This window comes from Cyanistes caeruleus, chromosome 3 (assembly GCF_971803275.1).
Source record: "Cyanistes caeruleus chromosome 3, bCyaCae1.hap1.1, whole genome shotgun sequence".
Taxonomy (NCBI): domain Eukaryota; kingdom Metazoa; phylum Chordata; class Aves; order Passeriformes; family Paridae; genus Cyanistes; species Cyanistes caeruleus.
In genome coordinates, this window is record NC_141703.1 from 87,478,137 (window position 1) to 87,495,107 (window position 16,971).

Here is a 16,971-nt window from a genome sequence, read left to right on the forward strand (position 1 = left end):
CTGCAGCTTCTTCTAACAGTCTACATCTCTTTCTACCGTATTTTTGGTGTCTCATAGCGCTTAGATGCAGTCCCAAGCAGCCTATTAGATGTGTTTCCACTGATCAGAAACAGAGAAGAAATCTAGGCTCTGAAAATACGTTCTTGAGGGTATTCTCATTCCCCTTCCTGATAGCATTATCCCTTCCTGAAAACATTATCTAACTTAAGAGTCACCACTCCTACTTTAACATGTGATTTTCCATAAGCTGTCTCAGGAGCAAGTCAAAAAAATCATTACCTCTAACCCAGTCACCAAGGGAAAATTCCCTCCTGGCTTTAATTCCAAGTATTGACCTTGCACCAATTCCTCTCTGATAATGCTTATAGGTGGGAGAGTCTGTGACAAGCTTACAGTAGGAGGAAATCTGCCCTGCTAGTCTCTCAAAGAGAGAGAAATTTATTTTTGCTGTCTGGAGTTCAGAGCCCACCAGGTCTGTTCTGGTTTTGGCACCAGATCACCATTTATAAGCTAAGTGGGGACAGCCTTTCCCTGCCTTAATGATTGTCTGTCCTCCAGGAGCCATCCAGTCCTTGTGAGGAGACAGTGGTGATCTGAGGGCAAGTCTCTTGCCCACAACAGCTGCTTGCCTGCACCGGAGGGGCACGTTTGTGTCTGCCAGGCATCAGCACAGCCTCCCCACTACCTCTGTGTCACCTTCTGCTGCCTGCAGGGAAAAGGCAAAACAACTGCTTCTTTTATTTTTTTTTCCTCAGGGAATTGTGGTAGTTCCTTATATAAGCAGAGGAGAAAGGACATTCCTTTTGCAAAAGCATAAATATTCAGTGAGTGACAGCAGTGAGGTTAAATCTGGTCTGAGGGTCCAAGCACACTCAAAGAAGGATGAGTTTCTCCAAGTCATCCCCGGCCTTACTGTGCAGACTTGTATTTTACAGCTTAACCACATGCTTCCACTGAGACAGATGAGACAAGGAGAAACTTTGAGGCTGGAGTCAGTACACCTTCCCCTCATCTCTCCTGAATACAGATATATGCTCTGCTCCAGTCCCACACTTCCCCTACAGTGTGTTACAGAAGAACTGGGATGTGACTGGCTGAGAAAGCAGATGGGAGTCTAAATCAAAGCCAGCGAGTGTGTGAGTCATGACAGACAGATTGTGAGCTGGGGGAGATGAAGCTGGAACAAAAATGATGCACATGGAGAGAGGCCTGGGGAGCTCGGAGTGAAGCACTGGCTAACCTGGAAAGCTTCTTGGGGCTCATCACTTGAGATTGCAAGAGAACACACATGTACACAGGGGCACCTCTCCATTCCTTTAGCTGTCCCTGGGTTACTGTGAGCAGTGGGATTGCTCTCTGGGGGGCAGCTGAAAGGTGGGTGTTAACTGCTGCACTTTGTAGACACTACTCAAGATCCATTCCAGGTATTGTCTCCAGCCATGGAACAGAAGCAGCATTCATCTGCACCATTTTCTCGCCTTTATTCATACGTGGAAAAGCATAAGGAGCCAGGATGGGACAAAAAACACTCTGCAAATATGGTTTGCAAAGGTTGAAGTTGTTTCCACTTCCATCTTATCAATAAAATCTTCACTGAGCTGACACCAAGTACATTAATAGGTTTAAAATGTGCAGGAAAATAATACTAAACCTACCTTTGTCAAGGCAACTTTAAGGTTGTACCCTCTCAGGCTACCCCCTCAAAGTTTAAACTTGAAACCTTTGTCCAGCAAAGTCACACTAATCTGTCACTCTAAAACCTGCATCTCCCATCCTATCCAGATAGCACAGGCTGAATGAGATGTGGGAAAAATTATTTTTTCTCAACCCAAAATATCCCCAGAATTTGTATCAGCTGTGAGGCCTTCCCATGCAGAAATTCACATCTAGCAAAAAAATGAACTCTTCCTTTCACATGGCACTTAAAGGTGAAAGCAGAATCTTGTTTTTAAATGCATCTATATAAAGAATTGAAAAAATAGGGAAGACTTAAGGTTGACAAGGGGGACTTGAGGTAGGTATGACAAAGCTAAGAGATTTGGCAATAAGCTGAATAAAGGAGAAAACACATGGAGATGAACTACTGAACATCAAGAAAGATTTGCCTCAACAAAGAAACATTTTTGGTTGCAAAATTATTTGAGACTAAAAAAATCTCGTTTTCTAAGTCTATGGACAAAAGCAATTAGTACAGGCAGAAACGGGGAGACAGACAGCATCTGTAAAAATAACATCCCCCTTCTGCCCAGTTTTGCAAATACTGTATAGAAGTGTCTGCTTTGTAGCCAAAGAGTATAAGACCAGCAATAACCAGCTGAGCAAGTGAAGATTCCCTCTTTGCCAATTTAGTCCAAACCCAGGAAGGGTGTAATTAAAAACACACTATTAAAAATACAGCCGCAGCAAGCACTAAGTTGTTCATGGCCACATAAGCAGATATCTGGGCACAGCTCTCATAAAAATTTAATCAACACTAGAAACCAATAATTAAAATTTACACATAAAAGCTGTGCCTGAGCATTAGGGTTAGGGTCTTAAGACACTATGCAAAACTTTTTAATGCTGTGTTTGTGGGAGACAAGCTTAACTGCTCCTGACAGTGAGCCACAGGCTGTTCTTGTGTGTCCCCCCTGCCACTGGACAGACAACCCTGTGCACATGCACTCAGGCACACACACAAACATAACCTCTGTCAAATTATGGCTGTGCAGTAGCAGAAAACTCTCCAAATCAGCTTCCTGTGCCTTGAGCCACATCTCTCCTTCCCTCAGCTTGCTGGATGTCACCAAGTCCCAGTGCAGCCTCATCGTAAGACAAACGAGACACTGCTAGGGACACTGCTGGGATCACTGTGATGGCCAAATCAGGTAGAGTCTCACCCAAATCTATTAGTAGTTCAAGCACTGGGCTTTCAAACAAGCATTTGCTCCCATCCCAGCCTTTTTAGTGTGCTGCTAATGTAAACGTCTTGTGCTGTGTAGTAAAACCAGTTACAGAAACACATCTAGCCAACCTGAAGAATTGCACCTGATACAGAGGACAATGTCCAGCTGAGGAAAAGTCCAGTAGCAAATTCATGAAGGAAACAGAATGCAGAGAAATGAAAAGGTGAATTGCCTGCTTTAGAGGAATAACCACCTAAGTACTACTAGTATCTGACTATTTACTGAATGGCCACTCAGTTTGAAGAACAGAAGGTAAAGCTACAAGGCATACTGAGATATATTCAGAATTAAAGTCACATAAAGTCAAGTTAGAAGCTTTTCAATTTTCTTTTCCACACAGAAACAAATGCAGAAGACAATAATGGAAGGTTTATGAACATATGAACGAAAAAAATAAGTCTGCTTTTCTCTCCCCCCTCAAACTTCTATAGCACACTTAAGCAAACAGGCTGTGAAAAGAAATGAGAGCTGAGATGGCTGGATTGTGACCAAACATGTCACAGAATCCTATGCTTAACTCAAATTCACAATTTCTCTGGCACAGAGGATAGGATCTGTCTGAGAAACCGTGTAGAAAGCACCCTTGCAGTTGGCAAAGCGCAGATCCAGTGAGGTGTGCAGCAAAAATGCTCTTAGGCCCTTTTTAGTTACCTTTCATTAATCACTTAGAAGTAACATATGAAGTATTGTAAAACAGCAACATGAGAGAAACATATGGCAGGTTTGCCATCTAGTCTAAACAGAGAAATAAGCAGAAAGTGGAGATGAGAGCCTCAGGCAGATACCATAGAATGAGGGTCATGCTGAGGCTAAGCAGCTAAATCCAGAGAAGATGAACTTAACTGAGGGGTAAGCCTAACTTTGTTTGATGACAAAAGAGTTCTTTCAGGTGAAGCATTCAGCAGCTGCACACCATCTTTGCAGCATAATTTGAAATTAAGAAAAAAAGACATTTTTCCTGTGCATAGGTATGACTTCCAGGATCAGAGACATTTTGTTTTCCTAGGGACTCAAGTCTTAAACATATGTGGAATAACTGATTTAATTTGACACACTTCATTTCAAAAACAAAGTAGTTTAGAGGCTATTTGGAAAAAAAAACAAACACATCAACAACAAAAAAATTAAAACAAACAAAAAAACCAAACAAAAAACCAACCAGCCAAATAAACCCCAAAAACCCAAACAAAAAAACCAAAAAAACAAACCCACACACCAAAAAAGCCGAAACAAAAAAAAAAATAAATCAGACAACCAAGGACTGACAAAAATAAAATTAAAAAAAACCTTCAAAAAACAACGAACAAAAACCTAATGCAGTTAACTGTGTCTTAGGCAAGTCACAATTAATTCTATGAACATGGTTACCTAGACATACATATGAAGTGGTGGATAGCAACCTATTCGGTAGCAAAAGCAGGTAAACGGGAAAGAAGCAAATTAAATTAGAACACAGAAAGCAGAGATCAGTCCAGTAGCCCTGGTTGTAAAATATTCTGTGCTTTAAACAGGGCAAGAGACACTGCTTAGCTCCTGGAAGAACCAGAGTTTGAAAAGCACAAGTATCTTGACTTGGAAGGGAAATAATACCTTTTATGGGTAGAATTTAAAAGTCTCGTACGGCAAACAAACAGCTACTGGATCTGCCTAATGTCCTGCATCAGAAGCAGATGACACAACAATGTTGGAAGTGCAGACATGTTTTCTTTCCCTCTGGGATGACCAATTCCCCAATCTGCCATGAGGACAGCAGGCTGAGAAGCATTTAAAACTGAAATGTGAACCCAGAGTCATGCTACCCAATGTCAGTGCCTATTACAACCTAAGCATCAGAAGTCTTCCTGTGTCCTGTCCTAATGGGCTGTTGTGAAATTTCTGTCCAGCTCTGAGTCAGATGTGTCTGCATCTCACCAGTACTGTGACAAAACTTGTATGTATCACCTGGAAAATGCTTATTCAGTAGAACAGGAAAACTCACTCTGTGCTAAATTAGAGGATTTTGTTGATGTGATGCTTTCTGTCCTCAAATTTGGCCTAGGATTCATGGCCAGGTAGTCACGGACATACATCAGATTTTAGCCCTGTACAGTCAAACACGTGATGTTCTTTCTTAATGAGAAATCAGGTATTTCCTACTCTGGGGTCCTTCTCCAAGCCACCATGGATCCTTTTCAATGTGCTCCATCAGACTATCTCCTTGAAACCCACCCCCTCTTCCTAGGATCCTCCTTCCTCAGACGCAACTCCCCTGGAGCCAGTCCCACAGAAATAAAACACTTCCACCAGCCAGGAGGGCAAGACCACATTCCGTTTAATAACAACTCCATAAAGGACTGTACATGCTATTTTGAGCTACCTCCCCTCCTTTACTGTGGTTGCTGCCACGTACAGGCATGGAGGTGTGTAGTGCCATACAGTTCTCTAAGTCTATATGTGATGTGTGCACATGTATGCAGGTGGTTGCACATGGATGTATTTATATATAGCTTTGTAGAAGTGTTTATCTCGTAAGTCACATTATCAAAACATGCGAAGTATATCCAACAAAAGTTTTCAGGCAAACATGTTTTGGAGCTGGAAGACCAAAGGCAAATCAGACTCGTTTTAGTTTTTAAGGGCTAGTGTGGGACAGTGTAAGGACGAAAGCTTTCAGTAGTGGGTCCCTTTCCCTTTTTGTTTTACTTCCATTCAGTACTTTCTCCCCAGACATTGATGCACCTCTGCGAACACTAGCTTAAAAGGATATATACAACCACCATGCAGCCTCCCCGCTACAGAAAACACGTGCAGGCTCGGGGAAGCCCTTGAAAAGTGCTTTGCAGCAACCTCCATGGTCCCACACGCTTATGCTAAAGTAGTTTCAGATACTGAGAATACAACATGTGAAGACTCAAGCCTTCAGTTATTTTTATACATGCTTCAGGAATCCACCCCGCATGCCACCCCTGAGACTCCCATCCACCACCCTTGTACCTCCCAAATCTTCTGCCTGTACCCACCCACGTCTGAAAAGAGCTGAACCAAGAGAAATCTTGCTCCCTGTAAAATTACTTTTCAGTTCAAATTTTATGGTGTACGGATTCCCAGAGACCTCCAATCATGCACAACATCCACAAATCAGAAAAGTTAAAGCCAAACAAGAATATATATCTGCAAAAGAGCTTTTGTCTTGCTACGTTGCTCAAGCATGCAGTTATCTGAAAAGAAGGGAAGTGTGCCTACACTTGCCTCATGGGAACATGGCAGAGCTCTGGAAGAAGGTTCTTAACCTTGTGGCCTCCAGTCCAATCATGACTGGATTTCCATGCCCAATGAAAATGAATCCAAAAGGCCAATGAATCTGGACTGCATGCCTTTATCTTATCAGAAGCAAATCTTGATGCACAATCTTGTTTCCATAATGGAGAAAAGCCTTTTTAGATGTTTCTGCCTTGCAAGCATGGACATTTGATCCCTTATGGGAAAGCAAAAACAAGACTAGGTTTAAGAGGGCATTTAAAATGTCCCCAGCTTTAGGAGATGAGGAAGATCCTAGCAGGAGCATTCTTTCCACAGAACACTCCAACCTCTCTTCCCAGAAGACAGCAGCTACTACACATCAATCAGTAGGTAAGTCCTGCCCATGGCAGAGGGGTTGGACTTAATGATCTTTAAGGTCCCTTCCAGTCATTCACAGTGTGATTCTGTGGTATCTGCACTGAGAACGTTCTTGAACAAGTCTTTACAGTTTTAGTAAACATGCTCCTTCTCAAAATCACAGCCTGACTAAATTTTTCCTGTTCCAACAATGTGTATCTGCACTGGAAAAATACATCACATACTTCTTTTCTTTTGTGCAGACCAACACTGACAATCATAGAGCTTCTCTTAATTTCCAAGGAAAAAAATAACACTTTGATCTGCCTGTGCTGGGGAAAAATGTCAGTGCAAGGATGTAAATAGACCCTGAAGTTCCAAGTGCAGATCTTCCATGTCCATTTGTTAACCTAACAACCCTCATACCTTAGCCCAGCCAATCCATGGAGCTGGCTGTGCTGCTGAGGGAGCACAGTGTCCCCAGGCTCCATGACATAATCTGAGACAGAGAGAGACACTGATCTGGCACAGAAGTCCAGCTCTTCTGCACAGGTTCACTACTACTTAGCCTGGGAAAAGCCTATGGTACAAAAGAGGCACCTGACATTGACTTTACAGCTTGCAATCATATTTGAGACTGTGCTTTAATGACTGTAGGCTGTCCTACACATACATTTAGTTCTAATAGGCACCATTTTACTCACATTTTCCCTGTTTATTTTTCCTTTCCCTGAGCCATGGCATAGAAATCTTTCCCTGTCAGATTGCTACAGGGGAGGAAAATCAAAGATGAAAGCATTACCTATTTACATGTTTCTAGTTGTAAGCTGCTGATAATCTCTGTATTGGAATTAATTTTCTTTCTTTTCTTTCCTTTCTTTTCTTTCTTTTTTTTTTTTTTCTTTCAGAAAAAGTCTAACAGTTAGTTAAAAAGATATGCCAAAGTTGTCTGAACAAGGAACACTGGAAAATCCACCTGGGAGAAATTAGAAAGAAGAGCTTAGACTTTGCCAATGTTGCTCTGCTTTTTGTAGCATTTAGAGGCAGGTTATCTGAGTTTGCTTCTCCTTCTAGGCAATTATCAATATAAAAGTTAAGGCAAACTAAGCTGAATTTAGGTATTTCGGGTTCCCAGTGAGATCAGAACTCACACTAACTTCATTTGGGCAAGGAGTAAGTTCTTATTTGGTGTATTTCTCATACGATTTCCCTGAAGAACCAAGGGCACTGTGAGCTGTTTTTTGAAGAAAATGAAAAAGAAGCTAGCAGGTAACCAAATTCAGGGAGGTCTCTTTCCTATCACCGTCTTAAAAAAGCGTGGCTTGGACTAAGGAGTACCATAAGCTGCAACAATCCTGGACCCACAGCTTGTATAGCAATTCTATACCTCAGTCCACCCTGCCAGGAGTCTGCCATGAAGCTTCTTACCTGTGTAGTGTAAACAAAAGACATCAAGCTTTTCTTGACCTTTTTCCAAGCTTTTCTCTCCATGTGTTTCCCCCTCTGCCACCCACAGTGGTGCACAAGCCTGTACTGTTGCACACCACCTTGCCTCACCACGGTACCTCCTTCCTGTGTCAAACAAAGAGATGACTTTCCTTCTCCATCTCTCTTCTCTGAGGCTACAAATAACATTTTTCATTGCTGCTGTACACAGTACAGCACACGCAGGCTCTGCCTAGGAGTGAAGTACTCTTCCAGATCTCACACTAGGACTGGACATGGGGATAAATACCCTTTCCAACAGCTATGCTTCACTCTTAAACAAGTCTTCCCTCTTGCAATTACAGGGTAAGACTTATCAGTGTCTTTAGCTGCCACGGAGTGTAATCACTGAGTGCATACACGATTTGTGCATGTTAGTTTTATTGATTTCATGCATATATCAAGTTACTCATGTCCTCCTGCCCAATTTCCAGGTTTTACCTCAAAGGGGCCTGAGGGAGAGAACAGTGAGGGGAACAACAGAGCATAAATAACAAAGACCAAATCGAACAAGAACATACTAAAAATTCCAAGGAAAACACTAAGGAAGAAAATGGGGAATAATGTTTTTCCTCGTACCCCCGTGGGGCTTATTCTTTTGACATATCACAATCAGCTTAAGCCAATTTAAGTTGCATCTGCAACCAGTCTTCCACATGACCATCTACACGTATCACCAGCCCTCAGTGATCCCTGCCTCACCAAGGGAAGCAATATGAAGAGCTCATCCCACTGGAACCTTTATTTGGGTAGGGGACTGGGTTAGTTTTCAATGGGGGCAGTTCCTGAGCAACCAAATGAGTGTTAGTGCTGGTGCTTTTTAGGCAGTAGAAGTACAGAGCTGGTGGTGGTGGAAGAGAGGAGGCAGGACAGCTCCTTTGAGCAGCTTACACTCATCACGAGATGCCATTTCAAAGTGCACTTTCCCAGTTTCTTTAACCTGAAGTAAAGGAAGGCCAGCTGCTGAGAACAGAACCCTCTCTCCCTCTGCTCACAGCTCTTCCATCTTCACTTTTAAACCAGGGTAAAAGTCCCCAGCTTGGTGTGGGCCAGCTGTGCATCAGCACCTGCCCAAGGGTTGTGGGAGGTGAGCATGGCCAGAGCAGAGTTCCTCCTCCTTCAAAGCAGCTCACCACTGGATCAGCTTAGAAGCTGATCTTAAACTCTGTTCCCTGCAGCAAGCCTGTCCTGAAAGGTGATGTGAATGTTTTTTAAGGGGGAAAGCAAGTGGATGACTTGTCAGCAGCTTTCCAAAAGAAGATGATGATTTAGAGGCACAGAAACTGAAAGAAGCAGATTAACTTGTCTGTCCCAGAGCCTGAGCTAATGGAATTGAAGAACAGAATGGCTTGTAAAGAAAGCTTCAGATTTATATAAAAGAAAAACTTATGAAATAGTATAACTAATCAGATGTGAGCAATCATAGGAGAAAGAACAAGAGAGAATTTTCTTGCAGGAGAAGATTTTAAATTAGGGTCACTTCTGTTTAAGCCTTCTTTCATGTTTAGCATAGTAATTTCAACAAGTTCCTACTGAAGACAAAGGCTTGGTGGAAAGATGGGAATCTTCTACCTCCACTACTTCAATAATATCCAAAAATTTTCTGTAGTGCAGCTTTGCCTTATAATGGGTTTGTGGAAACAAACAGCAGAGCTCAGTTTCTTAGTAACTGCAGATCAGGGATACTGAGCTTACCTTCCCCTCTTATTTACAGCCTTACAAACACAATTTGGGCTCTGACTATGTGGCTGGACTCTCTCCAACTCATCCCTCCTCACCAGGATAAAGGGACTGCAGGCCAAATTTCGCTCACAGAGCACCTGTGCCTCCCATATGCTTGAATAGGTGTATCTATATAATAACAGCTTTTCTGGGAAATGTACAGTAGGTTCCAGGTCTCTCTCTCTCTGATATTGGATACACACAGGCAGTGGGCCTGTTACATAAGAAAAGGTCAGATTATTATACAAACAATTTTTCACTTTCAAAGAGATTCAAACTGCCTTTCCAGTCTAGCTCAGGCTTCTCACTTGGGTGGCAAGTGTGGACAGGAAGATCTGCTCTCTCTAGTCAAACTCCTAGCAATTAGCTCTTTTGGATTGTGGAGAGGTATGGAAAACAGCCTTTTTCTTTCTTTCAAGAAAAGGCTGAAAGTTTATTATTCACAGAATGTTAAGACATTTATGAAAAAAAAAAAATACAGAATTTAGTAAGCTGGAAAGTTTTTACAAAGAGTGGTGTTGAAACCAGTCTGCATTCATGGAGAATGAGGCTATCTACAGGTTTCTAGACAGCAGGTTATGGAACTATACAGCAGGGTATAATTCTCTACCTCAATTCCACAGAGGCTAGAAGAATCTACAGATTTTTTCTTCCTATTGGACTCCACAGAATTTTCTTTAAGGTAAATTTTTTTCACACTTTTCCCTATGCAGATAACTTCCTCTCAGTGCCTTCCATGGAGATAAGGTGTATCTTTTAGACATCAATCAGACATCTTTGTAAATGTACCACATGTCCATATTAAAAAAAAAAAAAAAAGAAAAAAGCAGCCCTGGACAAGATGACCCACTTGTCCCAGTCCTGTAAACAACACAGAGGGATCTTTAGAAGCTACTCTGAAAGTTACTGTAAACATCCAGATTGGTCCTGGAGAGGCACATGGGAACAAAATGGTTTGGAGAAAGGAACAAGCCATCCAAATCTCCCACAAAGGTACACACCCAACCATTTTTGTTTCCCTGAAGACCTTTTAAAAAAGAAATAGAAATAGCATTAAACTTACTCATTTACTCATCTGCTGAGGTGCTCTTGGCACTTGCCAGCTCCCTCTTCTGCCTAGTGTGATTTCCCAGGCCCTGCTCCACAGCTGGACCCAAGCCAGATCAAGATAATGAGCTACCACTGGCCCTGCAAGAACTATAGCAGACCATTTCTATCAAGCCTTGCTGCCCAGGGGAGGTTAGTACCTGTATGTGTAAACATCTTTGAAGAGATATTGAAAGGTCATCCTTCAGGAGAAGAGCGACCTCCTTAGAAAGATGGAAGCAAGACCAAGCAAATACGTAAAAAAAGATGGGTCATAAAAACTTTTCTCTCTTACCTACACCAAATTACCAGTCTTACTTAAACATCCCAGAGGTCTTTCATTTAGAGGTGCAATGGAGAGGGAAGACAGATCTGCTTGAAGTGGACTTGGCTGGAAAGACCTGGGTATTGAAAAAGGAGTTCCTCTTTTTGCAGCTGCCCGAGTCAGTGGGAAAAAGCTGAGTGGGGTAAAGTTCTTCCTGAGAGTCCCATTCCTACTTTTCACAATTCCTGGACATCATTTGCTTTGCTTGCCAGGAGCTGTCTAAACTCTGAGACTTGATGATACTCCTTCAGTCACATTTTATTTGCCTTAGACATTCTTCCCTGAAAATATGCAGGAGCTAAACCTGAAGCAGGAAAGAAGCATGTATCACTCTCCTGTCATCCAAAAAAACACACCAAGCCTGAAGAGGAGGCAAAGAAGAGACAAACGTATCATGAATTAAACAGAGCAAATATGAGTCAGAGTAAGTGAGAAAGAGTTGCTCCTGGAACCGTATGGCAGTGTCCAGGCAAATTCCTTTCTCTAGCTCATCAGATCCAGCATCTGGTCTACACCCATGCTCTGCTGATGCCTCCTTGCAAGAGGTCTTGCAATTAAAACCCAGCACTTGGGTAATCTCTGCTGGTTCTGTTCAGTCCTCCAGCAAAATCAATAATCTTATACAATTTTTGCTTTTGTCTCTGTTTATTTTCGGGTGAGAGCTGAAAGGAAACAATTTCCTTTCAAAACCTCTCCCTCCCAAAAGGAGGTCTGTAAAAAAATGTCGAGGAATTGCAAAAGACCAGATTCCCCCTAATCAGAGAATCATGTCTTTTTAAACAAAAAATATATAACCCGTACAAATAGGGAAAACTCCTGAAATCAGCTTTCTCCACACCTAAAAAAGAGATGGGAGGGAAAAACAAACAGACCAAGTGCTGAGCATTATTTACACTGCTTGGGGGTAGGAAAACAAAAGAAGAAAACATAGGCAGGAAGAAAAAGAAGACAAATAGGCAGAAAAAGCTTCCTCTCACCCCTTTTCCTCCAGCTATATTTGGCACTGCAGGAGTGGCAGAAATGGGAAAGGTGCAGTATTTCTGTTAAGTCATGACTGGAGTACAGGCTTTTCCCATTACTGACTGCTTTGTTATGAACACTTATCCAGCATATAAAAAGGTAAAAAAAAAGCGCAAAAACTGAAAACTCTAATGTAAACTAGGTATCTGTGATCTCATAGCTGTACACGCTGTTCCTGGACCTGCTGCCTACTCTCTGGGTCTCCCCATTCTGCTGGCAAGGAAAAGACACAAGGACACAGCAGCAGCACCAAGATAGACATGTCCTCAAGCCCACTGCAAGAGTCAGCTTTTTATGACTGTCTCCGTAGCTGAAAATGTTCTTTCCACTGGCTTCCAGTGCCCACTGCCAAAAGGACACACCACTCTTGCCAGCTCCTGGGAAGGCAGAAATGTCAAAGAGAGAAACAAATGAAAGAGACCAAAGCATGAATATCTGAGAGCAGGGTTAGATTCGTATCTGCATCCATTCTTCCACGCCACAGCAGAGCCATGCCCACAGAGCACACTGGCAGCACAGACCGGGCTCAGGGAGCGCAGTTCGTATCCATCAAACCTACAGCTTTGTATCAAGGTGCTACTGAGGATCTGGTTACACAGCACATCTTTCATCTCCATGGTGTCTGTATGGAACACGGCCTGATCCTCTGCATCAGCCACAACGGCAACACTAGCGCAATCTAGATCTGCAAAGCCACATCTTCACTTTCAACCAGTTTATATTTATATATTCTATCAAAGGGGGCCATGTCCACAGAGCAACATCCATTCTGCTAAGATGAATTCTAGCCACAAAGCTGCTCCCTGCACCAAGCCTGTCTCATCAGCTACATCCCCAGTACCAGAAGAGTTTGTATCCACAGCCAAGACTTTGTATTAAAAAGATTTAGAAATTATTTACCAATCCAGATCTCTCCAAGCACATCACATGTTGCCCAGAGCAATGAAAATCCAAAATACGTGTCCATGGGGGAGGGGAAGAAAAGGTTTTTATGTGTCAATCACTTTGAGACTTTCCTTGTTTAAAAAAATAATTAAATGTCAGGAATGGAAGGTATGTCTGCTTGGAAATATGGGGAGCTGGAGAGAAGAATCCCTGTAATTGCATTCCTTGCCATCCCTCTCTTTTTTTCAGCAATGATGAGAACTTCACAGAAAGCATCAGTTGTTTGTTTCTCCCTCTTCCTCATCAAAGGACTGCACCCCAGAGGAGGTGACATCTGAGACTTTGCGGCTCAGTGCAGCATGTTCCATCTCCTCTCGAGGAGACAAAGATTCCAGGTCCCGGCACACTGCATCATCCTCCTCTGGAGAGGGCTTCTTGTTTAGGAGAGGAGCCTTCTCCAGCCGTGGGTTCCCTTCATCCTCAATGTGGTCCTCCATGTACGTGCTGGACTCAGCTCCACCCCCACTCTGAGCAGTCTGCAGGGGCCACACGTGGACCAGCCCCGTGCTCTGGATGAAGTTCTGCTCCTGCCGCTGTTGCTGCAGCTGCTGCTGCTGCTGGAGAAAGCTGCTCTGAAGCAAAATGCTTTCCTGAAGGTTTGTCTGGGACTCGTCAAAATTCTGGCCTAGGTAGGAGCCAGTCGCTGGGGAGGCGATGAGGGACTGGTCGCTGGCCTCCCAGGCGTCGGATGAACCTAAGCAATACATGCCCTGCGAGACGTAGGAATGAGGCCAGCTGTCATACTGCGTCTGGGCCATATGCTCTGCAAGCAAAGGAGGCAAACAACACACAGTTAGACACTCTCCCTAGGCCAAGCTGGCTCATCCAGGTAGCCTGTGTGCCCGTGCACTGCACTGCACAGGGCGGATGAACCCTTCAGAGGAAGGAGGGCAAAGAGAAAACAGTTCTGGGCAGTCGGCAGGTGGCCTTGATTACACCCACAGCTGTCAGTAAGAGCTGGGTGCTTTCCACAGCTGTGCTCTAAAAAGGCAAAAGGAACTGGGCTTTTGGAAACTCCCTGTTAAGATTAGATTCCCTGGACAGCTCCATGAACAAGGATGACTCTAGCAGATCTGACTGGGGCTACAGAATAAAACAGGGTAGAGCAAAAGAGAGTAACATGACAACCAGAGCTGGAAGGGGGTGTCTTACATTAGCATGAAGCACTGGAGCTCACCTTGGCTCTCCATCAGCTCCTGATAATTCTCAGAGTAGTTGCCTGCTGGGTTGTCCTGGTTTGAGTTTACACTCACATCCTCACCATCCATGGAGGACCAGGCCATGAGAGTCGCTTCAGAAATAGCAAATTGCTCCATCACTCCTGTGCCAAAGGAGACAGGGAAGGGAAGCAAAGGTGCATCTCCACTTCTCGCCATCATCCTTTACCCCATCTTTTGGTCACACTGTCTCACTCTGGTCCTATCTCAGCAACACCCACCACCCACAGCTGGCCCTCACCCTCTCCTCCCTGCATGCCACTGGCAATATCCCAGCCATCAAAGTCTCTCTCTACTTCAGCCACCCGAACCACCCGCAGCCTCTCCCAAGTGTTTTTCTCCGTTTTGGTCTCTCGGGGGTTCCGCTCTGGGGCACCCCACCCAATCCAACCCCCGTGCCAGAAGAAAAGGCATCGCTACCTGCGAGGAACCGGGCCTCCTTCTCGCCGTCGCTGAGGTCCGAGTAGGCGTCGGCGTCCTTGCGCGCGCTCTCGTGCGTGTGCTGCTGCTGCTGGCTGTGGGCTTTGCCCCAGCCCTGCCACTCGATCATGTGAGCCACGCGGCCCTGGCCCATCGCCGTCGGCTTCGTGACGTGGTCCTTCATGCTGCGAGATATCCCTAAGGGACCAGACATTGGAAAACAAGGAAGGGCTATTACACAGCTCCAGCGTTTTCGGCCGTGCTTTTTACCGCTCTTAGGAGTGGAGCTTCTCCCCTCCTTTCCTGACAGGATGCAGGACTGGGTATCTCCCACTAGGACTGGGTATCTCCCACCTCTCACTGCATCACTCTTCAGGAGAGTTTCTCCATCTTTCCTTGGACAAACTCTCAGAAGGGGGAAAAAGGGGAACCTCAAATATGAAAGACCATTTCCTTCCTTGCCTAGAATCCATTTAGGATAGAGTTGGGCATGAAGGATGAAGCCTGGAAGTGAACAAACTAAGAAACAGAAAATGGGGTTAAACCCAAGACTGAGGGGAAGCAATTGAAGATGTCTGAGCAGGGGTGCACGGTGAGAAGCCAACAGGAGTAAGACAAATCTGTTCTTTAAAAGGGCAACCGCTGTGAGACTTCTGTATTTAGAACCACGGTGATGCAGACTCCTCTAAGGCCATGAAAAGGTGAAAGCCAGAAAGGAGCAGTTGTGAGAGTGACAGAGAAATATGGGAAGAGGCACAAAGGCCTGTGGAGAGAAGCTGCCAAGGCTAAAGTCAAATTTTGAGGACCTCACCAGAGAAAGATGATTTAGCCAAAGCCCCAATCCCATAAGCATTGGAGTTGCGTTTCAGCTTGGGGAGGATGGAGGTCGTATCTTCCATGGAGAGCTGAAAAGAGAGAGAATATGAAGAAATGATATACAGGAAGGAGAAAAGGAAGTGAACTGAAGTGAGAAAACAGTAGGTAGTTGGAAGATGAGGAGCAGAAGCAAGCAGTAAGAACAAAAGAAGGAAAGGAAAATTAGAGGCTATTTAACCAGGACTGGATATTGCACAGCACTGGGACTGACCTGAGGCAAGGCCAGAGGGAGAGGCAGAAGAAGGCTGTAAGAAGCCTCCCATTGGCAGCTGCCAGTCCTCTACAGACATGCTGCACCATTCCCAACTCTGTTAGAGATGCAAGACATGACTGATGGGACAATTCAGGGATCTTGCAGTGGGGAGGTGTCAGTGCAATAGGCAAGCCACACTAATGTATCATATATGCATCATACTACCGATTTTTTAATGTCACTTTGGGGGTTTTATTTCTTCTTATATGGTCTTAATTAAATAATCATGGCTATATCAGTGATGGGTCCTGTTTCAAGCACCTACATCTCTAAAGAAATTCAGTCTACAGCTCTGCTTAATTTTCTTGACTGTCTTTTCTATGTTTATCCTCAGTCCCTGAACAACAAGGACAGGGCACTATTGGGACAGGCAGCCGTCACAAACATCATCACAAAAATAATCTCTCAAGATGAATTCATCAGGCTTCTTCAGAGATGCCAGGCATTGCATATGAAGCTTAACTTTCACAAGGGCTAAATAAACATTGCTTCTGCTCTTCATTTCAACCTCTCTGAAAATCAAGGCCAGAATGTTTCAAACACAAGGATATTCAAAAGTAGTGACTGTCACACTGGAAATTTTAAATCCTGACACAAAACAAGCACTTGGTCATAGGCGCAGATCTCACAAAAAGTGAGTGGAGCAATAACTGGGCAGTGAAATAATTGGAGGCAAAGGAAGGCATTGTAAAGATCTTGTACTGTGTATAATTCCAGTCAATTGCCAAAATATGAGAAGTGAGTTTTTCTGGAAATTGAGTGTAAATGCAGCAACTAAGGCATCCTGTAACTGTGGAGCCAGGAACATGCCGTGTGTAATGTGAGCTGAAGCAATCAGAAAGCAGAGGAAGAACAGTAAAAAGTGAGAGCCCAGCCCTTGTTCCATGATGCATTTCCTTTGGTGAAGAAGCTTGTTGGAGAAAGTCCATCTATGCCCCCACTGGTCATTCCTGCCTGGGTGCTCCTGCTCAGTTCCAACTCTCCACCCACTTGTTCCAAGACAGCCTGGGGGCTGAGCTGTGAGCTGCCTCATGGAACCCACCAAAAAAAGAAAGTAAATTGCAGAGGGCTCCTACTACTGCAAGGTTGAGGAGCTGTGAC

General features: G+C 44.0%; 1 protein-coding gene across 1 annotated transcript in view; it reads right to left on the bottom strand.

The window, feature by feature from the left end:
• Positions 1-8,370: 8,370 nt before the first annotated feature.
• Positions 8,371-16,971, bottom strand: part of FAM131B (family with sequence similarity 131 member B) — a 29,517-nt gene continuing 20,916 nt past the window's right edge. Inside the window, exons 4-7 of the mRNA XM_086882622.1 lie at positions 15,553-15,646; positions 14,742-14,939; positions 14,282-14,425; positions 8,371-13,867 (exon numbers count right to left, since the gene is read on the bottom strand). Of these exons, the coding sequence (XP_086738748.1) occupies positions 13,320-13,867; positions 14,282-14,425; positions 14,742-14,939; positions 15,553-15,646 (984 nt within the window). The 3' untranslated portion in view covers positions 8,371-13,319. The remainder of the gene's footprint in view (positions 13,868-14,281; positions 14,426-14,741; positions 14,940-15,552; positions 15,647-16,971) is intronic.